Source organism: Nelusetta ayraudi, unplaced genomic scaffold (assembly GCF_046127955.1).
Source record: "Nelusetta ayraudi isolate G7.1 ecotype Tasmania unplaced genomic scaffold, CSIRO-AGI_Nayr_v1 ptg000071l, whole genome shotgun sequence".
Classification (NCBI taxonomy): Eukaryota; Metazoa; Chordata; class Actinopteri; order Tetraodontiformes; family Monacanthidae; genus Nelusetta; species Nelusetta ayraudi.
The window spans coordinates 265,278-284,087 of record NW_027466121.1 but is presented as its reverse complement, the minus strand read 5'-3'; the positions used below and the strand labels follow the sequence as shown (position 1 = coordinate 284,087).

Here is an 18,810-nt window from a genome sequence, read left to right as displayed (position 1 = left end):
TGTATTCGCTTATTTTTAAATATATATATATATATATATATTTACATTAACACCCAGCGCAAACATATCAAGAATTAGCTTTGGTCAGTACCCCAAGGTGAGTCATCTCGTGCACGTTTGATCTAAAGAGAAAACCAACGGAGCCGCGTCGTCCACTCTGACGTTCGCTCCACTCGCGGCCGTCAGGGCGGAGGGATGTCGGGGGGGCCGAGCCTGCACCTGGAAGAGAGAGAGAGCCGCAGCCGCGTCTCTCGGAAAAGCACGCCAGCCCAGAGTCCCTTGTGGCTTTTTTTTTTTTGTGTGGTTTTTTTTTTCTCAGGATCCAAGCCCCCGGTAAACTGTGTCGATAGAACTGTAAGGCACTACGAGGGGTTAACGATGGTCGGAGCCTAAAGAACTAGAGAGAGGGGAGGTCCGGGGGAGGCGGGGTGGCGAGGACGCACGCATGGCTGGGGACAGTAGCACACACAGACAATCACGTTTGTACATGCCTATGTTATTATAACCACTTTTGTGCAATCACATTGAAATAAAACCAAAGTAAAAGGAGGGGGCGAATCAATCTGTTCAGATTGGAGGAGGAGGAGGAGTAAGGGGGAGGGGCTTTAAAACTGGTGCAGACATTTGCTACATTCTAAAAACAGGGCCCAGCTAAGACACCTAGAGCTAAAACTTAAAAATTGTCATAAAGGTGAAACATAAAGGAAAACAAAAATATTTATAAATACAGTAAAAAGTTTGTTTGTCTTCTGTTGGTTAAATTTCCAGTGGCCTCCTCGGCTCGAGAAGGTGGAGTGGGAGGGGCTCGCCTCTCCTTTTTTTTTTTCTTCCCTCACCCCACGCCGTATATGATTTGGAAATATTAACACAGTTCAAGGCCATCAAATTTTTTTTTTTTTTAATTCTTCGAAGAGCAGCAGGTTAACGTATTTCACCTTCGTCCCAATTCCTTTGGGATTCCGAAACTTCCAGTCAGTAACCCCTGTTCGACAGTCACTTCACGCAATTTCAGAGGGATCAAAATAAAATGGAGACCAAAAAAAAAAAAAAAAAGAAAAGAAAAAAAAAACACCCACAAAAAGCAGAAAAGCTCCGCCGTCCCGAAAGGCCTGTTTCAAGCATCCCTGTCGGGCTGACGCCACCTCACTTCCAACGCTTAAGCAAAGCAAAGACGGGAAAAGAAATCACGGTTAAAAATGAAATAAAATAAAATAACTGGGCCTTTCGGGGGGGGGAGAAACCAAACAAATCTGAAAGAAACTTCTCAGGGGTTGGGGGGGGGGGGGGGGGAAGGAGGGCTGGGCGCGAATCCTTCTCCCACTCTCTCGTTCCTTTCTTCTCCATCTCTACATCTTCAAGTTATACGCGACAGTTTTTCGTGAGGATTGCATGTTCCTCTTGTCTCTGTTATTCGTCTGAGGTCGGGGAAAGGAAGTTTCGGGGGACGGGGCGACCGATTGGGGGGGGGGAGGGGGCGAAAAGGAGGAGGAAGCAGCGGAGCCACGCGTGGGCGGGCGGCTCTCCAGCATCAGTCAGTGTCGTCTCTTAGAGGTAAGGGTACTGGTTGACCTTGGTGGGGCTCAGCGGGTATCCAGTGTAGACCGTGGAGGCGGGCGAGGCGCTGATGTAGGCCTGGTGGGCGAACTGGGCCTGGTACTGGCTGTGGTGCAGCGTGGGCGAGGGCAGCACCCGGTGGCCCATGCTGACGGGCACCTGGTGCACCAGGCTGGGCGGGTAGCTCCCGTGCTGCACCGTGTGGCGCGCCGAGCTCTGCGACGCCACCAGGTGGGCCACGGTGCCGCTGGAGCCCAGGGCGGCGGGCGCCGTGTAGGTGTAGAGGTGGGGCTGGCTGGGCAGGTGGGCGGCGGCGGCGGCGGCGGCCGCCAGGTGCGGGTGCACGTTGCCTGTGTGCGAGGGGCTGTTGTGGTGGAAGGAGTAGGGGGCCTGGGCGGCGATGGTCGGGGCGATGTAGGCCTGCTGCCGCCGGTGGCCGCCCGTCCGCTCGGCTACCATGTGCTGCTGGGCCTGCAGGGACGAGGAGCAGGGATAAAGTTCGGTGACCTTGAAGGAGGGAAAATTCAAGAGGTGCACGTTGACATTTCAGAAATGCATCTGTCAGCAAGAGCAGCAGAGCAGGAGACGGGGGAATTTGAATATTTAGTTACTTATTTAAAGAAAGAGACAAAAAAAACGACAAACTGGGATTATGAGGGAGGGACTAACGCCCCCCCCCCCCAGCATAATATAATTCACTTGCTTCTTCTTGTTTAATTACATGCAGCAATTAACTAGTACAAACATGAGCAGGTGTGGGTATTGTGAGGTTCAAGAAAGGCCTTGGTCAACAAGCAGCCGTCTTTGTTTCTGTCTTTTTTTAAAAAAAATGTTTTATTGTAATTTGTTGGTTTTTTTTTGTCTCATTACTTGTCTTGTAATATAAGTATATGAACATGTGCAACGCCTACTTTCCTTGCTGAAAAAGTCTGCTTTAAAAAATTAAGCCTGCTTTCATTTAAAAAATAATTTTGTAGAAAAAATACTGTGACAGCATCTTGGGATCAATAATACTTTGCCTTGCAAATGCTGAATGATTATGTTCTACTGATTTTCATCCTTAATGCTATCCTTATGCTGCCAATAATTTTTTTTATTTGTCTATTTTGTAATTTTCAAATTTTGCTTTTAAATTGAGCTTTTACTTTTTCTTGCTTTACTACTTTCATACTTTGTTGGATTGTTGGATTTATTGTTGTATTTGTGTTTTTTAATTTTAATTAACTGTACAGCACTTTGTTGGTCTGAGGTCTTGTTAAAAGTGCCCTATAAATAAACTTTGGCTTGACTTGACTAATACTTGAGTTTCTATTCAGTTCTAGTTCTAGTTCTCATCTTCAAAGTTTGCTTATAAACATTGGCCAATGTCATTGGAAAAAACTATCCCTTTAAATCTTAAAAAGAGGCGTTTTGAAAAGAGGACGTCTCCCCGGAGGTACCTGGCTGAGATTGAGGGGCTGCTGCTGCTGGAGGGGGTGTGGCCCTGAGGGCTGCTGTCGGTAGGACCCGCCTCCAGTCACGCCCCTGGGTAGGTGATTATTGCCCGACACCACTCCATTGGAGGACTTGAACTTGTACACTGAATTCTGATGGTTCATTGCATCTGTGAGAGAGAAAGAGCAGCCTGTTTAAACTCGGGAGGCAACGACCTCGACACTCTGAACTGCAAAAAAAGGGTGACGATCCGGACGGCGAAGCTGGGCTCCTTCACCTGGCATCAGTCGCTCGCACTCGCTCAGGACCTCGTTGCTTTGGGTTTTGAGAGGGGGGATGATGATGGTGCGGGGGTTGCCGTTGTTGTAGTTGTCCAGGATGGTGGTCTTTGTGTCGTAGCTGTTGTTGTTGGGGGGTCGGGACTCCACCGCGTAGGGGCTGTTGTTGCTGGAGCAGTCCGACTCGGGCGAGTCGTGCACCGTCACGCAACTGATAACATTCTTCCGCTGCTTTGAAGATGAACTGGAGGGGGAGGAGGACAGGAGAACAGAGGGAAGAGTCACGGAGAAATATGCGTAAATAAGTAAAGGCCTGTCAAATCGTAGAGGGCTGCAAAACACACCGCTGTTTTATCAGACACAATCCTCTGTTTATTCCCTCTCCTGTTTGTTTATTCATGACTTCTGACCAGATGGAATGATGCCATTAAACAAAACAAACTCATGCATAAAAATGTTTTTGCACTAAATCAAAGAGAGGTAAAAACATTTTATTCTAACTGTCTAAGCAACAGTGTACTCATTGTATGCATATTGCAGCGTTCCAGCGTTACGCGACATAACTTCCAGCAATCTCCTCCTCGCGTTCTTGCCTGCCATCGCTTTATTTGGCTTCCGCACGTCACGCCACGCTGGGACCCTTGAAACACGTTTGTCTTTCTTGTTGACACATGACCCACGTGGCAATAAACTTGATTTGTTCAAGGGTTTGGCCTTGGGGGGATTCGGCTCGCGCTTTATGACTTCACACCCCAATAAACACAAAGTCATCTTATCCCACAGAAGACGACGCAATACATAATAGGCCATGAGATTGAAAGAACGCCGCTCTGGTAGGTTCCTTCTCTTTGCTGTCTCTCCTTCGCTAATTCAGGGCAGGAAAGATGTCGATGCTGGAAAGAGCGGCTCTCCTCATTTCTCTTTCTGAGGCTCACAGGCCTTTGGGAATGTGCTTGTCCTGAAAAATATATCCTGTGACAACAGGCCTATAAATCTTCCCCACTCGGCCGCGATCCACAAAGGATCGGGACGAACCCTGCAAGCCTGAATCGAGACCCAGGACTCACCTTTTGTTATGCTTGTGATCCTCCTCCTCGTCCGTGTCGCTGCTGATGGTGATGATGCTGACGGCAGGGCTGGGCGTGTCGGGGATGATGATGGTCTGTCTGGGGACGGGATGCTGGTGCTGCTGGTCGCGGGCGTTGGCAGCGGAGGAGGTGGTGGTGGTGTTCGTGTTGGTGGTGGTGCTGCAAGCTTGCTCGACGTCGCCCGCCCCCCAGCCGCCGCCACCGCCGCCGCAGCTCTGCGGGGGCGGGCAGTTGGCGGCGGTGCCGTTCTGTAGCACGGCGCAACGAGGGGGCGTGTTCTCCTTCACCCGCTTGGAGCGCTGCGGCGACAGCACCGCCTGCGAGGAGGACACCTCGTAGGATGACATGTTCCTTAAAGCGTAGCAGGAAAAGAGGGCGAATGTTAGCATCCACTTGAGACACTGAAATAAAAAAAATAATGGACGACGACTGGTGTCAGTACCTGGCGGACATCTGGTGCTGCTTGTTCTTTTTGGAAGAGCTGTTGTTATTGGTCAAGGGCTGCCTCATCACGTGCGCCACTCCCACGTTGAGCGTCGGGTTGGACGGGAGGGTGACGTGGCCGGCCAACAAGGCCGGCTGTTGCATGATGGGATTGTAATGGCTACCGTGAGGATGGGAGTTCCTGGAAGACAATGCATATCCAGTTACCAGGACGGCAGAAAGAAAAACTGCAGATGAAGCATCCATCCATTTATCCATCCATCGCCTATCAGCCGTTCATGAACTCAGGGTGCTGAAGACTGTCCCAGCTGACACAGGGTGAGGACACGGCTGCTTCCTGGACAGGCTGCTAGTTTATAACCCGGATCGAAATGGAGAAAAAACAAACCATTCTCATGATAAACTATTTTAAAGGTCCAATATATAAAATGTATTTGTGTGTTGTATTTAGGGCACTGTCAAGCGGACTTCCTTAAAAAATAGCAGCGCGATATGGCAGCTAGCAAGGAGGCAAAACCTGTGCTTTATGTACATTCTTATGTAAATGGAAACAGTTCTATGGGTTGTACTGCGTGTAGAAACTTTTATTAATGTATTAATGTACAGTATGTTAAGCTTTTACCGATATAGAAAAATCATAGATCAAGCCAAATTTTACACACTGGACCTTTAAGTTGCCAACTAGCTTAACATGCGTGTCGTCGGACTGTGGCAGAAGGCCTGAGTACTTGGACAGAATCCACACAGGCACGCGAGAAACTCCAGACAGAAAGGCCAGGTGCGGGAATTGAACCCACGACCTTCCTCCTGCCTCGCCAAAAGCTGCGCCGCCCACACGATAAAGCAGCCAAGACGCAAACTTTCAGAATATAGCCAAGGTTACAGTGATTCAACCGCGGAGACGCAATTTCCATCCGACGCCAGCAGGTGGCAGCAGCTAACCTTCCCACAGGAGGGAGGACAAAGCTGAGAAGGAGGAGGAAGAGGAGGCAGCGGCGGGGGAAAACTAGCGAGAGTGGGAGAGAGAGAGAAAGAGAGAGAGAGAGAGAGAGAGAGAGAGAGAGAGAGGGCAGCGGGAGGGAGCTGACACCGGCAGCTGTGGAGCGATAGCTCTGCAGAGGAAGTGCGACACTTTCCCGACCGTCTCTCCCGGGGACGAGCGAGCCGCCACCGGACAGGAAGGGAGGGAGGGAGGGAGCTGCGGTAACAGATGGACCGCGTCAGACGGACGTGAGCGCACGCGGCCCCTGCAGCCCTCGCACGTACCCGTTATATACCTGCGCCCCTCCCCCCCACCACCTCCCCTGCTGTCCCGCCCATCGACCGCCCGTCTCCGCGTACACACGAACAGCCTCCCCGAGGTAAACGCTCGTCTGCCGCCGCCGTTCGTTACCGGTGGTACCGGTGGATGACGAACGAGCTCTCGACAAGGCGGCCGACTCGTCGATCAATCAGTCTCGCGTCAGGCGGACTTTTCCCCCCCTCGCACCGTTTTGACCTATAAAACCCATAAAAAACACCGCTGGCCTTTCCAAATCAATTTTTCTGACCCGGACCGGAGATTTCGCCCCGTTCGTGTTGTGTGTGTAAACTTCGTTTCAGAGAGAGCTTAATGTCTGAAGCCTGTCAGCCTATAGGTCATATTTATGTTTTGTCGGGTGAAAACCAGGCCTGGGGACGGTTATGGGGACACGGATGTCGACGGATGCAGGGAGCAGCTGGAGGTAAAGGTTTAGCGGTCCCAGAGGTCAGGCATCTCTTCAGGTGATGTCACAACAAAGGTTTTTTTTTCTGATGTCACATGGAGCTCTCAGGGCCAGGTCAAGTTAATGACAAACATCCGGGCGTAGTGCAAATCACTGCCTCACTACTATCATCTTCCCAACACCTGGGAGGCCCAGTGAAGCGACAAAGCTGCAAAAAGACGGCGAGTAAGTTCCGATTTTTTTTCCCCGACGATGTGCAGAGTTCTTGATGAGTTCAATGTGTGAAGCAGCTCCGCTGGCGTACGTGATGGAAAATAAAGATCCGGAAAACGGCAAAGTGTAGGACGGGAATGGCATTTATTGATCTTTTTTTATTGGTTTATTCCAGTTACCTCCAGTTGGCGAGAGGCTGCGTGCTGCCCATGGAGTCGGGGATGACGGTGGCGTGCTGGACTGAGGTGTGGGTGAGCTGCTGCCACGCTGGAGGCAGCAGGATCTGCTGGGTGCCGCTGGGCCAGGCCTGCTGCGAGGGAGGCAAGCACATAGGAGGAGGAGGGGGAGGAGGGGGAGGAAGAGGCCGGATATAAAGATTGAAGGACAGAGAGAGGACATAAAAACAGTTAAGTGTCACATAAAAAAACAAAATGATCATTTTCATTAAAAAAAAAAAGAAAAAAAAAAAGGAGTCTCTTTAAAAGGGCTGCCGCACTCCCGCAGAGTTTGCTCGCTGCGGACGCGACCCACTCCCGACCCGCTTTTTGTGTGAACACGGGAGGCCGTTGACCTCGTAAGATAAATAATAAACAGCAGCTTAAAACAGGCCAGTGGGCAGCTTCGGGGGGGGGAGAGACACCCATCAAGGTGATAAGGGAGGAATTCAATAAAGACGTACAGCGGCTCCTTTGTTTACGCGACGAGTACGCGCATGTGTCACTGTCATTTTGTAATTACTGCCGTTCTTAAACTCGGCCTCGAATCAACCTTTATGATATAATTAAATTCCTCGGGCCTCGTTGCGAAAGAGGCAACGCGGCGGAGGCGTCAGGCGTGAAAACGCCTGAAGACGAACGAGTGAGCTTCTGTCTGCATGTGCGCCTTTCTGCGTCAGTCCTAATAGTTTAATGCAGTTCTATTGATTAGCACTTGAATGCCAGCGATAATGAATCGTTCCTTTAATGCCATTCCGTGCATCTGTTTACGATCAGAGAATGGAGATGAGTAGGAGGGGGAGGGCAGGGGGGAAGAGGAGGAAGAGAAGGAGAGGAAGGAGGAGGAGGAAAAGGAGGAGGAGGGAGAGGAGGGGGAGAAGGAGGACGACGAGGAGGAAAAGGAGGAGGAGAAGGAGGAGGACGACGAGGAGGAAAAGGAGGAAGAAGAGGAGGAGGAGAAGGAGGACGATGAGGAGGAAAAGGAGGAACTGGGGGCGACTTTATAACTTCATAGTTCACCTTTATCTTCTAACACCATCTCCGTATAGAAGTCTGTATGTGTATATCAGTGTTTTTTTGTAGTGATTTCTTTTTTCTGGAATAAAGTTTATCGACTATCAACATCTCCTCCCCACACTGTCTTGTTCCCACTGCACTCTGACACTAAGTCGCCTCTGCTGTACGGCTGTGCAGGAAGCGGAAGCGTTTTTTAATCGTGGCGGCAGGATGCACTGCGGCTGCGAGCGCCGGAGGCGGGGGCGGAGCTTCCAGGGTCGGGGGCGCGGCCCGTCTCCGCACCGGTGACTGGCGTCTCCTAATGGAACATTCCGGAGCCGCTGACGGCTCTCGCGCAGGACGAGAACATCCAAGGCCTTTTATCAAACGTGCCATTAGGAGCCTCTAATACGTCCATCCATCTCCTGCTCCTCCACCTCCTGCGCTTCGCTCTCTATCTGCAGCGCTGCCACTCGGCATGCCTTCATCCCTCCCTCCCTCCCTCCCCCCCTCCATCCTTCCCTCGGAGGGGCGCCTGGGTTGTGTAACCTGCCGCCGCGTCCGCCCTCAAACTCTAACCCAGTTTCAAGGGCCCGTTTTCTTCCCTTCTTCACTCGGGAGCCCCCGCCGCCCATCGCACCGCCCGCCTCCCACCTCGACCTGCGCTCGCTGGGCGAGAGGGCCCTTTGTCACCTCGGGGGCTTTGAAAGCTCCGGCTCTCGCTCCTCGATTGTTCCCACATTTTCTGCATTCCTGCTCCAGATAAAGGTCCTGCTGGGGTTTTTGCCCGGGAGCCTCCTTCGCTCTGACCGCCACACCTACCCCCCCCCGTCGGCGCGCACCCTCGGGGCTAAACCAACATGGGTGCGATGCGGGCAGTGGGTGCACACGGGGGCACAGCGAGGGGCTGCTGCCGCCGCCGCTGCTGCTGGGGATCATGCAGAGTCGAAGCAAACAAGGACTGAGCCAAACCAGTGGGACCTCCCACAGTAAAGGAGCAGACCCACACACACACACACACACACGCATACCACATACCCAGTTATTAGGTGCGTTGCTTGCTGCCCTATATAAACCATCTGCTTTTGTTAACCGCTGCCTGCCTTTTGTTTAACATTCGTGCTGACAGAAGCGAAAGCCCGTACAGCGCGTTAGCAACGTCTGACCCGACGCGAGGGGACGGCCGGTTCCGAATTTTGGGAGGTCGCGCTGTCCCCCCCAACACCTCCCCAGATGGATGGAGACATCGTATTCCACAGGCCCGGCCGGTCGTGTTGTGAGTCTGGTGGTCATGCAGAGCCTCATCCGAGCCTCCGCTGACCTCCCAGGATCCTCTGAGGCCTGTAATTTGGAGCGCCTGACTTGGAAGCAGCCCTCGAGCTAATCACCATTTGGTATCTGACAGATTAACCCACCATGGGCGTGCAGACGCACACACACACACACACACACACACACACACACGCACACACAAACGCAGCTCTGCTGCCTGCCTACTGCATGATTAACTGGAGATAAGGGAGTGCTTCAAACTCCCTGGATTGTCAGGGATATTTAAAGCCCTGATGGAAATTTCCATAGGGAAAGAGGTGGGGTGCCGATGCGGGAGCGCCTGCCTGCCTGCCTGCCTGCCTGCGTGTGTGTGTGTGTGCGCAGAGCGAGTGATGCACAATCACTTCTGCTGCCTGAGAGGCCAGGCACAGTAAGTAGCGGCCGAGGCAGCGGGCTTCACTGTGCAGGCTCCAGTGAAGGCCTTCAGTGTGTGGAGGGGGGTGGGGGTGGGGGTGGGGGGCAACTTCTGCCTTTGTGTGCATCAGACCGTGGTTGCCTCAGCCTCCAGGAGAGCTGGGCAGGAGAATTCGAGCGAGGCAGATAGAGAGAGAGGGCGAGAGAGAGAGAGAGAGAGAGAGAGAGAGCGGGCAGGGAGCAATGCACAGGGGAGCTTGGCCTGAATGCACTCAGGAACAAAAACAGCTGCCAGCAGAGGCAGGGTCATGAACGCCGAGTGATTTCCAGCCTTCATCGATAGGTGCTATTCTTTGCAGAGCTTTATGAAAAATAAATAAATAAATAAATGAATGAATAAATAAAAAAAAAACAAAAAAAAACAGCCAGGACCAAGAGTGCATTGTTTGAATACGAAGAGTTCTGGCAACTCTTCATATTCACACCTCCAAAAATAACTACATAAATAAAAAATCCATCTCCTCGCGATGCCTGATTGTCTTCCTACCTGTGTGAGGAGGCCAGGCTGGATCTGAAGAGGCTGGGCTCCAGGGGCCTGGGTCACTATGGGAACAGCATTCTCCATCCGCACCGAGTAGCTGGTGTGCTTGGAGGGGGACGCCTGCAGGCCTGCAGGCAGAGCACAGAGCGCACGGTGTCCGCAAATACAGTACAGTAGGCCCGACACGAGCACCAGCACCACCAGCACCACCCACCCACCACCCACCACCCCGGGAGCCCTTCAGAAACCCCCGTTGTGCTGCGATTTATCGGCTCCGAGCAGATGTCGCAGCTCTCTGGTCGCGTCGGGCAACGAGACAACAGAAACGGCAGCCATGGCGACGCAACAAAAGGCCGCTTTTAATTCCCCCGCTCGCTTGTCTTTAATCGACGATTTCACAGAGGGAATAAATATACAAATAGAAAAAAATACAAACAAACATGAAAAAAAAAAAAAATGCCTCGAAGCACTTTTGAACCTTTCCTGCGCCCAGCGAGAGGTCGCATGAGAGCACGAGCGAGAGACGAACAATGAAATTTCTCTTCAGATAGATAATTGCCCGAGTTGTTTTATAAAGATTTATTTATTTATTTATTTTAAACTTAAAAATCACTTCTTTTAAGACGAGACTGTGCCTGCGAGCCGAGCGTCAGTCGCCTGCTGTTGTATTTTTATCCTGAAATGAGAGCTCTTCTTTTTCGGCGCAGATGCTCCTGGCCTCAACAAAGAAATAAATAAACAAACATACAAATAAATCCAGCTTCTGCACAACCCCGCACGGCGTGTCGGTGCGGAACTCACCTTGGAAGGCGGGCGGGCACACGATGAGCGCCTGCTGGAAGGGGTCGGGCCGTGCGGCGCATAGCTGAGGAGGAGCCCCCGGCTGCAGGGGCATGCTCCTCTGGGCGACGGCCGCCATGGAGGCGGCGGCGGGCTGGTAGAGTGCAGAGTGGTAGTTTAGTATGGAGACATCGGGACTCGCAAAGGAAAGGGCGGTATTGTTGGCGGCGGAGGAGGGAGCCAGGTTGGTGGCCTAAAGGGATGATGGGACCGAAATAAAAAAATCATGAGGGTGGAGGCACCGATGGCGGTGGAGTTGGGGGGAGGGGGGGTTTGGTTGGAACAGCAGGCAGCAGTAAGCAACAATATTGGAGCAGAAATAACACACACGGTGACGTAAAAAAAAAAAAAAAACAACAACCCCGCGAACAACAAGCAGCAGGGTAGGAGTGCCGAGGACCATTCATCATTAATGAGGGGAAATGCGGGCAGCGGGGATGGCGGATTTCGGAGAATGTCCTCAAATATGCAGAGTGTGATTAACCCGGAAGGAAGGGGAATTGATGCGAGCGGCGGTGGAGGCGATCCATTAAATTCTCAACGTCGTCAAACCCCGACACTAGCGGGGGGGGGGCTTTCACCCGGAGAGATCCATGCGTTGTCTCGGCCATTATGCGTTTGTGTTTTTTCCTTGCTTTTAAAACGACACGACGCGAGGAGAAAATGTTTCACACACACACACACACACACACACACACGCACACACACAAAAATATATAAAAACATAGAACATAATCTCCAGAGCATTTCCCTCATTACTTATGAGGTTTACGCGCCGGAAGACCATAATATGGGTTCGCTCAAATTAAAATGTAACGCAATCGATACGAGCTGAGCGAAATATGACGTTCCACGCAACAGCTCCACTATCTCGCCTCCGGATCGATGCGCTCGTCCGGAGCGGCGTGTCCGAGCCGATGAGAGGCGTAGTGAGATCAGCTATGCCTTGACCATTAGCGAGGGCGTGCGAGACTGGCGAGGGACACCCAGGCAAAACGTTCCGTCCCGTACAAACAAACGCTTTAAAGAGCGTCGCCCCCCCCCCCCCGCCTCGCGAGGAGTATTTACTCCTGGAGACGGACGTCTAATTTTAGCCCGCGCACATTAGACGTGCGCCGGGCGTGGGGGGCGGGGTGGGTGGAAACGGCCGAGGCGGCGCTTTCATTTTTCATTTGCACTCTTTAGCGTGTTCGATAAACACCCGCAGGGGGAGGGGTAGTCGGGGGAGCGCAATCAATAAGGCGCTGTGGCATCCATCATTAGCCGCACATAAGGGGAGGGGAGGGGGGGGGGACACACGGCAATCCGGTCCCGGCAAATGAATCGGAGGGAATGAATCTCTTAACTTTAAGTCTGTCCATAATGCGCCGAGGAGCCTGGCAAGGGGAAAATGACAAGCCGAGGGAATGTTAATCCATTTGGATCGGCTGGATGTTTTGCTCCCTCCCCCACCCCCCCGGCTCCGCACTCCGCTCAGATGTGATCGCGGATTGATAGCGGAGGCCGTTAAAGAACTCTTGTTTACAGCGGCGGGAGGCTATTACGCGGCGCAATCTGGAAAATCTCGCAAGGCCACGCCGTGCGATTCCGCCGTTCGCCGGGAGTCAGCAGCCTGGAGTCGCTGGCTGCGGAAGAAGGGGAGGGCGAAGGGGAAGAGGGGAACGGGTGAGGAAGGGGGGCGGGCGGAGAGGCAAAGCACCGCAGGCTCAACCCTGGGAAATGGCAGGAAAAGAAGAGGAGACGGCGGAGGACGAGAGGGAGACGAGGGAGAGGAAGCCTGGCGAAGGTGTTCTGGAGGCCTGAAAGCCCCAGAATGCAAGGCAAGCAGGAAGTGGGGGGGCTTGTCATGTGTGTAATCAGCACTTTGCGACAATCCCACAGGACCCGGGGCACAGACGGACAGACAGAGAGAGACAGACGTGCGTGCAGGCAGGCATATATATACATGTGCCGAAAGGCACGAGAGGCAGGACAAGGCAGCGTGGAAAAAACAGACAGACAGGAAGAGAAGAACAACGAGGCCAGCAGCCACTTCACTCCACTCCACTCCACTCCACTCCGCTCCGCTCGCAGGCTGCAGAGCCTCTCTGAGCTTCTCTTCTGACACTTTGCTGCTTTGAATATTTTGCATTTCCATTGCATGCATCTTATTGTTGCTGCGGGGTCTCAGCTAAGCTTTAATTACCCTTTATTATGCATGTGATATGCATTTACATGCATGTGTTTTAAGGCCCGGCGTGCACACACACACACACACACACACACACACACACACAGACACACACACACACAAACACACGCGCGCACATGAACGCACACACACGTGCACGGCACACATGCAGGGTTTTTATAAATTAGGCGTGTCACTTCAGAGGTCACACAGGCTTCATTTCTGTATCTGCGGGCTGAGATCTCACCGGAGGCGTTCATTCAATCACATTTTGGTCGGAACGCACCGCGCAAAACGCGGCAAACCGTGGCTGAAGCGATTTACATGCTTTGCATCAAGGTAGCGGGTAAACGCTCGCTTGTAAAAATAAACAAATAAATAATACATTAAAAAAATACCTGGCTGTGCACAGTGTTGAGCTGGTTGTTGAAGGTCATGGTGAGGTTGTTGGAGGTGCTGGGGGCCACGTGTGTGATAAAGGGCGTCTTGCTCTGGTTGACCGTGTCGTACATGTTGACGCGGCGCTTGCAGATCTCCATGTTTTGGAAGCACGACTTCACGCTGCACAGGGGGCGAGACAGGAGACGTGGTGGGTGGGTGGGTGGGGGGGCAGTTGGGGGTGGATGAGCACTTCCTGCTGAGCTTACACTTAACGACTTATCAAGCAGTCTCCGAGTCACAGGCAAATTTTCTTAATGGTGTGGCTGCAGACCCCCGTGGTCTCCCTCTTTTAGTGTATCATTAAACCCAGTATGCGCTTTAAAGGGAGTCTTTGTCTCGTCTTTGGCATTGCGAGCAAATGAAACCAGTATAACATTTCCACAAGTCTTTTCTGGTCAGATTTCATGTATCACAGATGATACAACCAGCTTTGGTGAAGTAGTGGAAGTGGGTTAAGAGCATTAGCATTTCTGCTAATGCTCGTATCTGCAAGCTAGTTAGCTAATCATCATAACACTGTGCTCGATCTTTGGTTTACGAGAGATAAAAGATATTTTGTCCCTTATATTTTAGTAACACTATCATCTGTTATAATGGAAGATTTAAACTGGGTTTGTACAACATCCACAGGCTTGCAGGTGATTAACAGCATTAGCATTCCAGCTAATGCTCGTATCTGCAAGCTAGTTAGCTAATCATCATAATATTATGCTCAATCTTTGGTTTATGTGTGATAGAAAATATATTTTTTCCTATATTTTAGCATCTGTTATCATCATGTAAGATTTACACTGGATTTGTACGTCATCGTGCAGACTTGCAGGTGATGGCCCTGCCAGATTCGGGCAGACGAGGACGAAGACGAAAAAGTACAGGAAGATAAAAATTCCTGACAGCCCTCTGGCATATGTTGAGCATTAAGCAAACAGTCCGTGTTAAACATATTTGTAAAAGTAGTTGTACGATGAGGACGAGCTCGTACTGTGTGCTGTGAGGGAAATCGAGGAGGTGGGACATGGTGACGAAGGGGTGGTTGAGCGTCTCGATGGGGGTGATCCTCTTGTCGGCGTCGATGGTCAACATCTTGGTTAGCAGGTCGATGAACTCCCTCCGGTCCGCCTTCTCTGCCAGCATGTCGCTCCCCTCCAGGTCTGACGTCATGTTCACCTGGAAGCACAAAAAACATCTATGACCTTCGCCTCAATGGCACAATCGCTGACTGCTGGTCCAAGGTTCTCCAACGTGTCTGCAGATGACGGAGAAAAGTTTCCTCTCCCGCAGCTCGTTCCCATACAGGCGCCTATTAATACTCACAAGGCCTCATCAGTCAGAGTGTCACCGCTCGGCTGTGCGTGCATGTGTGTGTCATTCGCCCCTGTGATAACCCTGCACCTTGGTGAGAATATAAACATTTGCACTGGTATTTTTAGCACCTCTTGGAATATCTCCTGGCGCCTCCGTTTAGATTTTTATCGGCTCCTGAGATTTGAAAACAAACAGAAAACTTGGACCCCCCCGGCCTCCTCCCCCCCCCAAAAAAAGAAAAAATCCTGTCACTGGCTGCCCTTTTCGCAAAGGGACACCAATCAGCGAGCGTCTCTGAGACAGCTGACACGAGACAACTTAACCTAAATATGGGCCGAGGCAGTTCTGGGAAGCTGCTCTGGAACATCGCGCCGGTCCATCTGCATTAAGCATCGCGGCTTAAGGTTTGGGGATAAACACTGGGCAAAGAAGATTGCTGCAGATTTATTTTTTCTTTTTCGCTCTGATGGAAAAAGAAAAAAAAAAAAGGCACACGTAACTGGGAAGAATTGATTCGTTAGGCAGGGAGGCTAATTCCAGGGACTGGGATCACATTTTTTTGTGTTGAGAGACGAGGCCTGGGCCCTGGCAGGCAGGCGGACAGACAGACACGCACATCGACAGGCAGTGGCAACAGACAGGCAGCCTTGTTTACCTCGACTGCAGTGCAAGAAGGTAGCCGGCCTGTTTTTAATAAAGACGCGGCGCTTATCTGGGGGGGGGGCGCTCCAGGGGCTATCAGATGTTCTGCCAGTCAACGCTGCCCATCTGATCCAATCCCCTCTCAGGCTCCGTAACCATCTCTTCCCTCGCCCCCCCCCCCCCCCCCCCCCTGCCGTCCACCCTCGCTCGGTGCGATAAAGGATTTAAAAAAAAAGAAGAAAAAAAACAACAACATGGGGGTGGGGAAAATAATCACACCGTCCTCAGCAAAGGTGTTTAGAATAATATAGAAATACTAGGGATGCACCGGGTAGAGTGCGACTGCTTGCATGTCAGTACTCACCGATACCGAGTACTTAATAAGACCAATACACATTATAGAATTACTTTTATTCTTTTTCCAGAAACATTCCTCTGCATTTTTCCCCCAGAATATATATATACATATACAACTGGTATCGGCCTCACCACGTAGTAGTACTCAACTCTGGTATCGGTACCGATACCTGATACAGGTATTGGTATTTGTGCATCCCTAAGAAATGCTATACAAATTCTAAGGATAATAACACAGTATAACTCAGTCATGCAGAATAATGTTTATAGTAGAATAGAAAGAATAAGACCAACAACAACAATAGTTATCAGTTTGCCTAGTTGGCCCAACAGGAGCTGTATTCAGCGCTTGTTTCCATTTGGCAGACGCGAACGGGCTGCACGCAAACAGCAGCACAGCGTGTTGAACTATGTTGGGAGAGCGGCCTCGTTTAGCACGGTCGGCCAGGCGCGACTCGCACGTCAGCCGCTGATCGCCCAGCCACATCTGCGCCGCCGACACAGATGTCGAGCAGAGACGCAGCTCGGGGCGTCGCATCGGGGAGACGTTGTGCCGGCCGGCCGGCCGTCCTTACGACGAGCGCCGCCTCGGCCGTAAACTTTTATTCTTCTCTGCGGGGAGTAGCAGCCGGCCGCGGGAAAGAGAGAAGGATTGGTTTGCGGATCAAAGTGGATCACTTCTTTTCTTTTTTCCCCCCTTCCATCCACCACCCGGGTCGGGGCCCTGCAGCGAGGTCTTGCTTTTTCCGCTGTTTGGGCGGCTCTCTGATTTACCCAAATTAGACATACTTGTGACTGAGGCCTCCGCCACATTTCCCATGACTGAAGGGGAGGGTTCATTATCTCTCGCTGGCACCCGGCCGCCGTTGCTGCCGTGTCTTTCAGGGCCCGTCAGCGACATCATCCATTATACACACGGAGACAGATGTCCACAATGCTGACTTGTTTATACGGGTTGGGGGCTTTCGGGGGTGGTGCGGATAGCGAGACGGTGTAGAAACAGGCGCTTTTTTTTTCTCCCACACAGTCGGGTTTGAGCAGCTCGGCTCGTGTTTTTCCAGCGAGTCGAGCAGCGAGAGGGAGATGAGACGCAGAGCTGGAAGCGTTGGGAGACAAGAGATGACCCAGGGGATACCGAAACCGGCGCGGGTTGGTTTCATTAAACCCCCTCCGCCCGCCCGCCTTCCCCGCAATGTTGTTTGCCCGTGTGCGGTAGGTGCAAATTCAAACAAGTCCGAGCAGCGATAGAATGCCGATAGATCTCGTCCCCGCGGGGGCTGCGTGCTATTCCAGGAGGACCTGACGGGCTGCACTGGGCGACGGCGGCGGTCTCAGACGTCCACGTACGCCCGCATCCACAAGAGACGGTTTCACAGAAGCCGGTTGAGCAGCAACATGGAAGCGATCCAAAAACACGAGAACATAAACAGTTGGGTCAGTGGGGGCAGGATCGAGGGTCCGCTGTCGCGGATTCAAAGGGATCTGGAAGAAATCGCGGTATTTTTTCCATCGTCGCCGGCCGTATCTGGCTGCCAGATGGGTATTTGGCCGGGGCGAGGGCGAACAAACAGCCCCTATCATCCGACGGTCGGGCACACGGCACCGAAATGCCACGGAGCTCCCCGCGCGGAGAGATAAATTCAGCCTGACTCATGCTGGAGATTGACGTTAGACGCGGCTTTTCCGCCGCTGCAGGCAACCCCGGCCGGAGGCTCCGTCCACAGGTGGCGCTAACAAGGCCGGGGAGCCTCTGGGAAACGGCCGTGAGATGTCTGCGCGCTTCGGGGGAGGGGGGGGGGGGTCGACGGAGAGCGCAGCGCTTGCACCCTTCACCCCGCGTTACATGTGGTGAAGATGTTAAAAAAAAACGTTAAAAAACAGAGACAAGGCCGCAGCCCTCAATGCTGCTCGGCTTAAATAAGAAAGCAAAACTGAACGCGTAAAAGAAAAACACATTTGAAGCGGCCTCGCCACATGTTCAGCTCCGACTGTCTGTCTGTCTGTTGCTCATTACGCGGCGGTCGAGCGAAATGAAGAGCAGAGGCAGAGCCGGCGAACAGCTGCGTTCGCTTTCGCCAAGTAGGGAAAAAAAAAAAAAAAAATTCAATATTGCAGTCGAGCTACTCCCGCATCTGGAGCTCAGGCCGAGGCCGGATAAATATTTTAACTCGATACAAAAGTTTTTTGTTCGATTTGACATTTTCGGAGGACAAGCCTGTATCACACTGGACCCTCCCCACCCCCCCCACCCTTCTCTTTTCCCACACCTCACTCCCACTCCTCAAAGCGAGGAGGGCGGGGGTCTTGATTTGATTAGTGGGAGGGAAGCGGCGTGCTTACCTGCGCCATGTCATCCAGGCAGTTGAAGATGTACTTGCGAGCCTCCTTGGACTTGATCCCCGTTTCACCCTCATGGTCCTCTTGAGTCTGCGGGAGACACGAAGCAGATGTTGCTCTCCAAACCCGTCACACTCACCCCCCCCGCCCCCAACCTCTGGATAGGCACTATTTACATTAGGGCCATTACAGCCTTGTGTTGTCGGCGCGCAGCAGGAACTAGCAGGCCCTCCGAGCAGCCCCGGGGTGACACACAAAACGCTAATCTAACAAGCAGGGGGGAAATACATATATATATATTTATATAGAGGGCAGCGGGGGGGAGAGTGGGCCGGGACAATATGCACATCTCAGCAATCTGGGCCCGAGCGCATTCCAACGGAAACCGCATGGAATCCCATAAACAAGCACATAAACACATGAGATCTCCTCTCGCCGAAGAAAAACTAACTTGTGTCGACCGGCGAGAACCTCCCGCGCACACGATCTGTTGAATTACGACGAGGGAAGCCGCGCAGCTGCCGCTACGTGGAACCACATGGCGGAGGTCGCGCCCGGGTCAG

General features: G+C 52.2%; 1 protein-coding gene across 5 annotated transcripts in view; it reads right to left on the bottom strand.

The window, feature by feature from the left end:
- Nucleotides 1–26: 26 nt before the first annotated feature.
- The window catches only part of hipk2 (homeodomain interacting protein kinase 2), a 78,631-nt gene continuing 59,847 nt past the window's right edge, over nucleotides 27–18,810 (bottom strand). The window contains exons 5-15 of one of the 5 annotated variants that reach the window (XM_076042527.1): nucleotides 18,251–18,337; nucleotides 14,589–14,773; nucleotides 13,564–13,726; nucleotides 10,957–11,188; nucleotides 10,162–10,283; nucleotides 6,897–7,027; nucleotides 4,797–4,979; nucleotides 4,334–4,705; nucleotides 3,266–3,510; nucleotides 2,994–3,157; nucleotides 27–2,061 (exon numbers count right to left, since the gene is read on the bottom strand). In XM_076042527.1, coding sequence (XP_075898642.1) covers nucleotides 1,546–2,061; nucleotides 2,994–3,157; nucleotides 3,266–3,510; nucleotides 4,334–4,705; nucleotides 4,797–4,979; nucleotides 6,897–7,027; nucleotides 10,162–10,283; nucleotides 10,957–11,188; nucleotides 13,564–13,726; nucleotides 14,589–14,773; nucleotides 18,251–18,337 — 2,400 coding nt within the window. In that variant the 3' untranslated portion in view covers nucleotides 27–1,545. The remainder of the gene's footprint in view (nucleotides 2,062–2,993; nucleotides 3,158–3,265; nucleotides 3,511–4,333; nucleotides 4,706–4,796; nucleotides 4,980–6,896; nucleotides 7,028–10,161; nucleotides 10,284–10,956; nucleotides 11,189–13,563; nucleotides 13,727–14,588; nucleotides 14,774–18,250; nucleotides 18,338–18,810) is intronic. The other 4 variants (XM_076042528.1, XM_076042530.1, XM_076042531.1 and 1 more) reach the window with 4 other exon arrangements.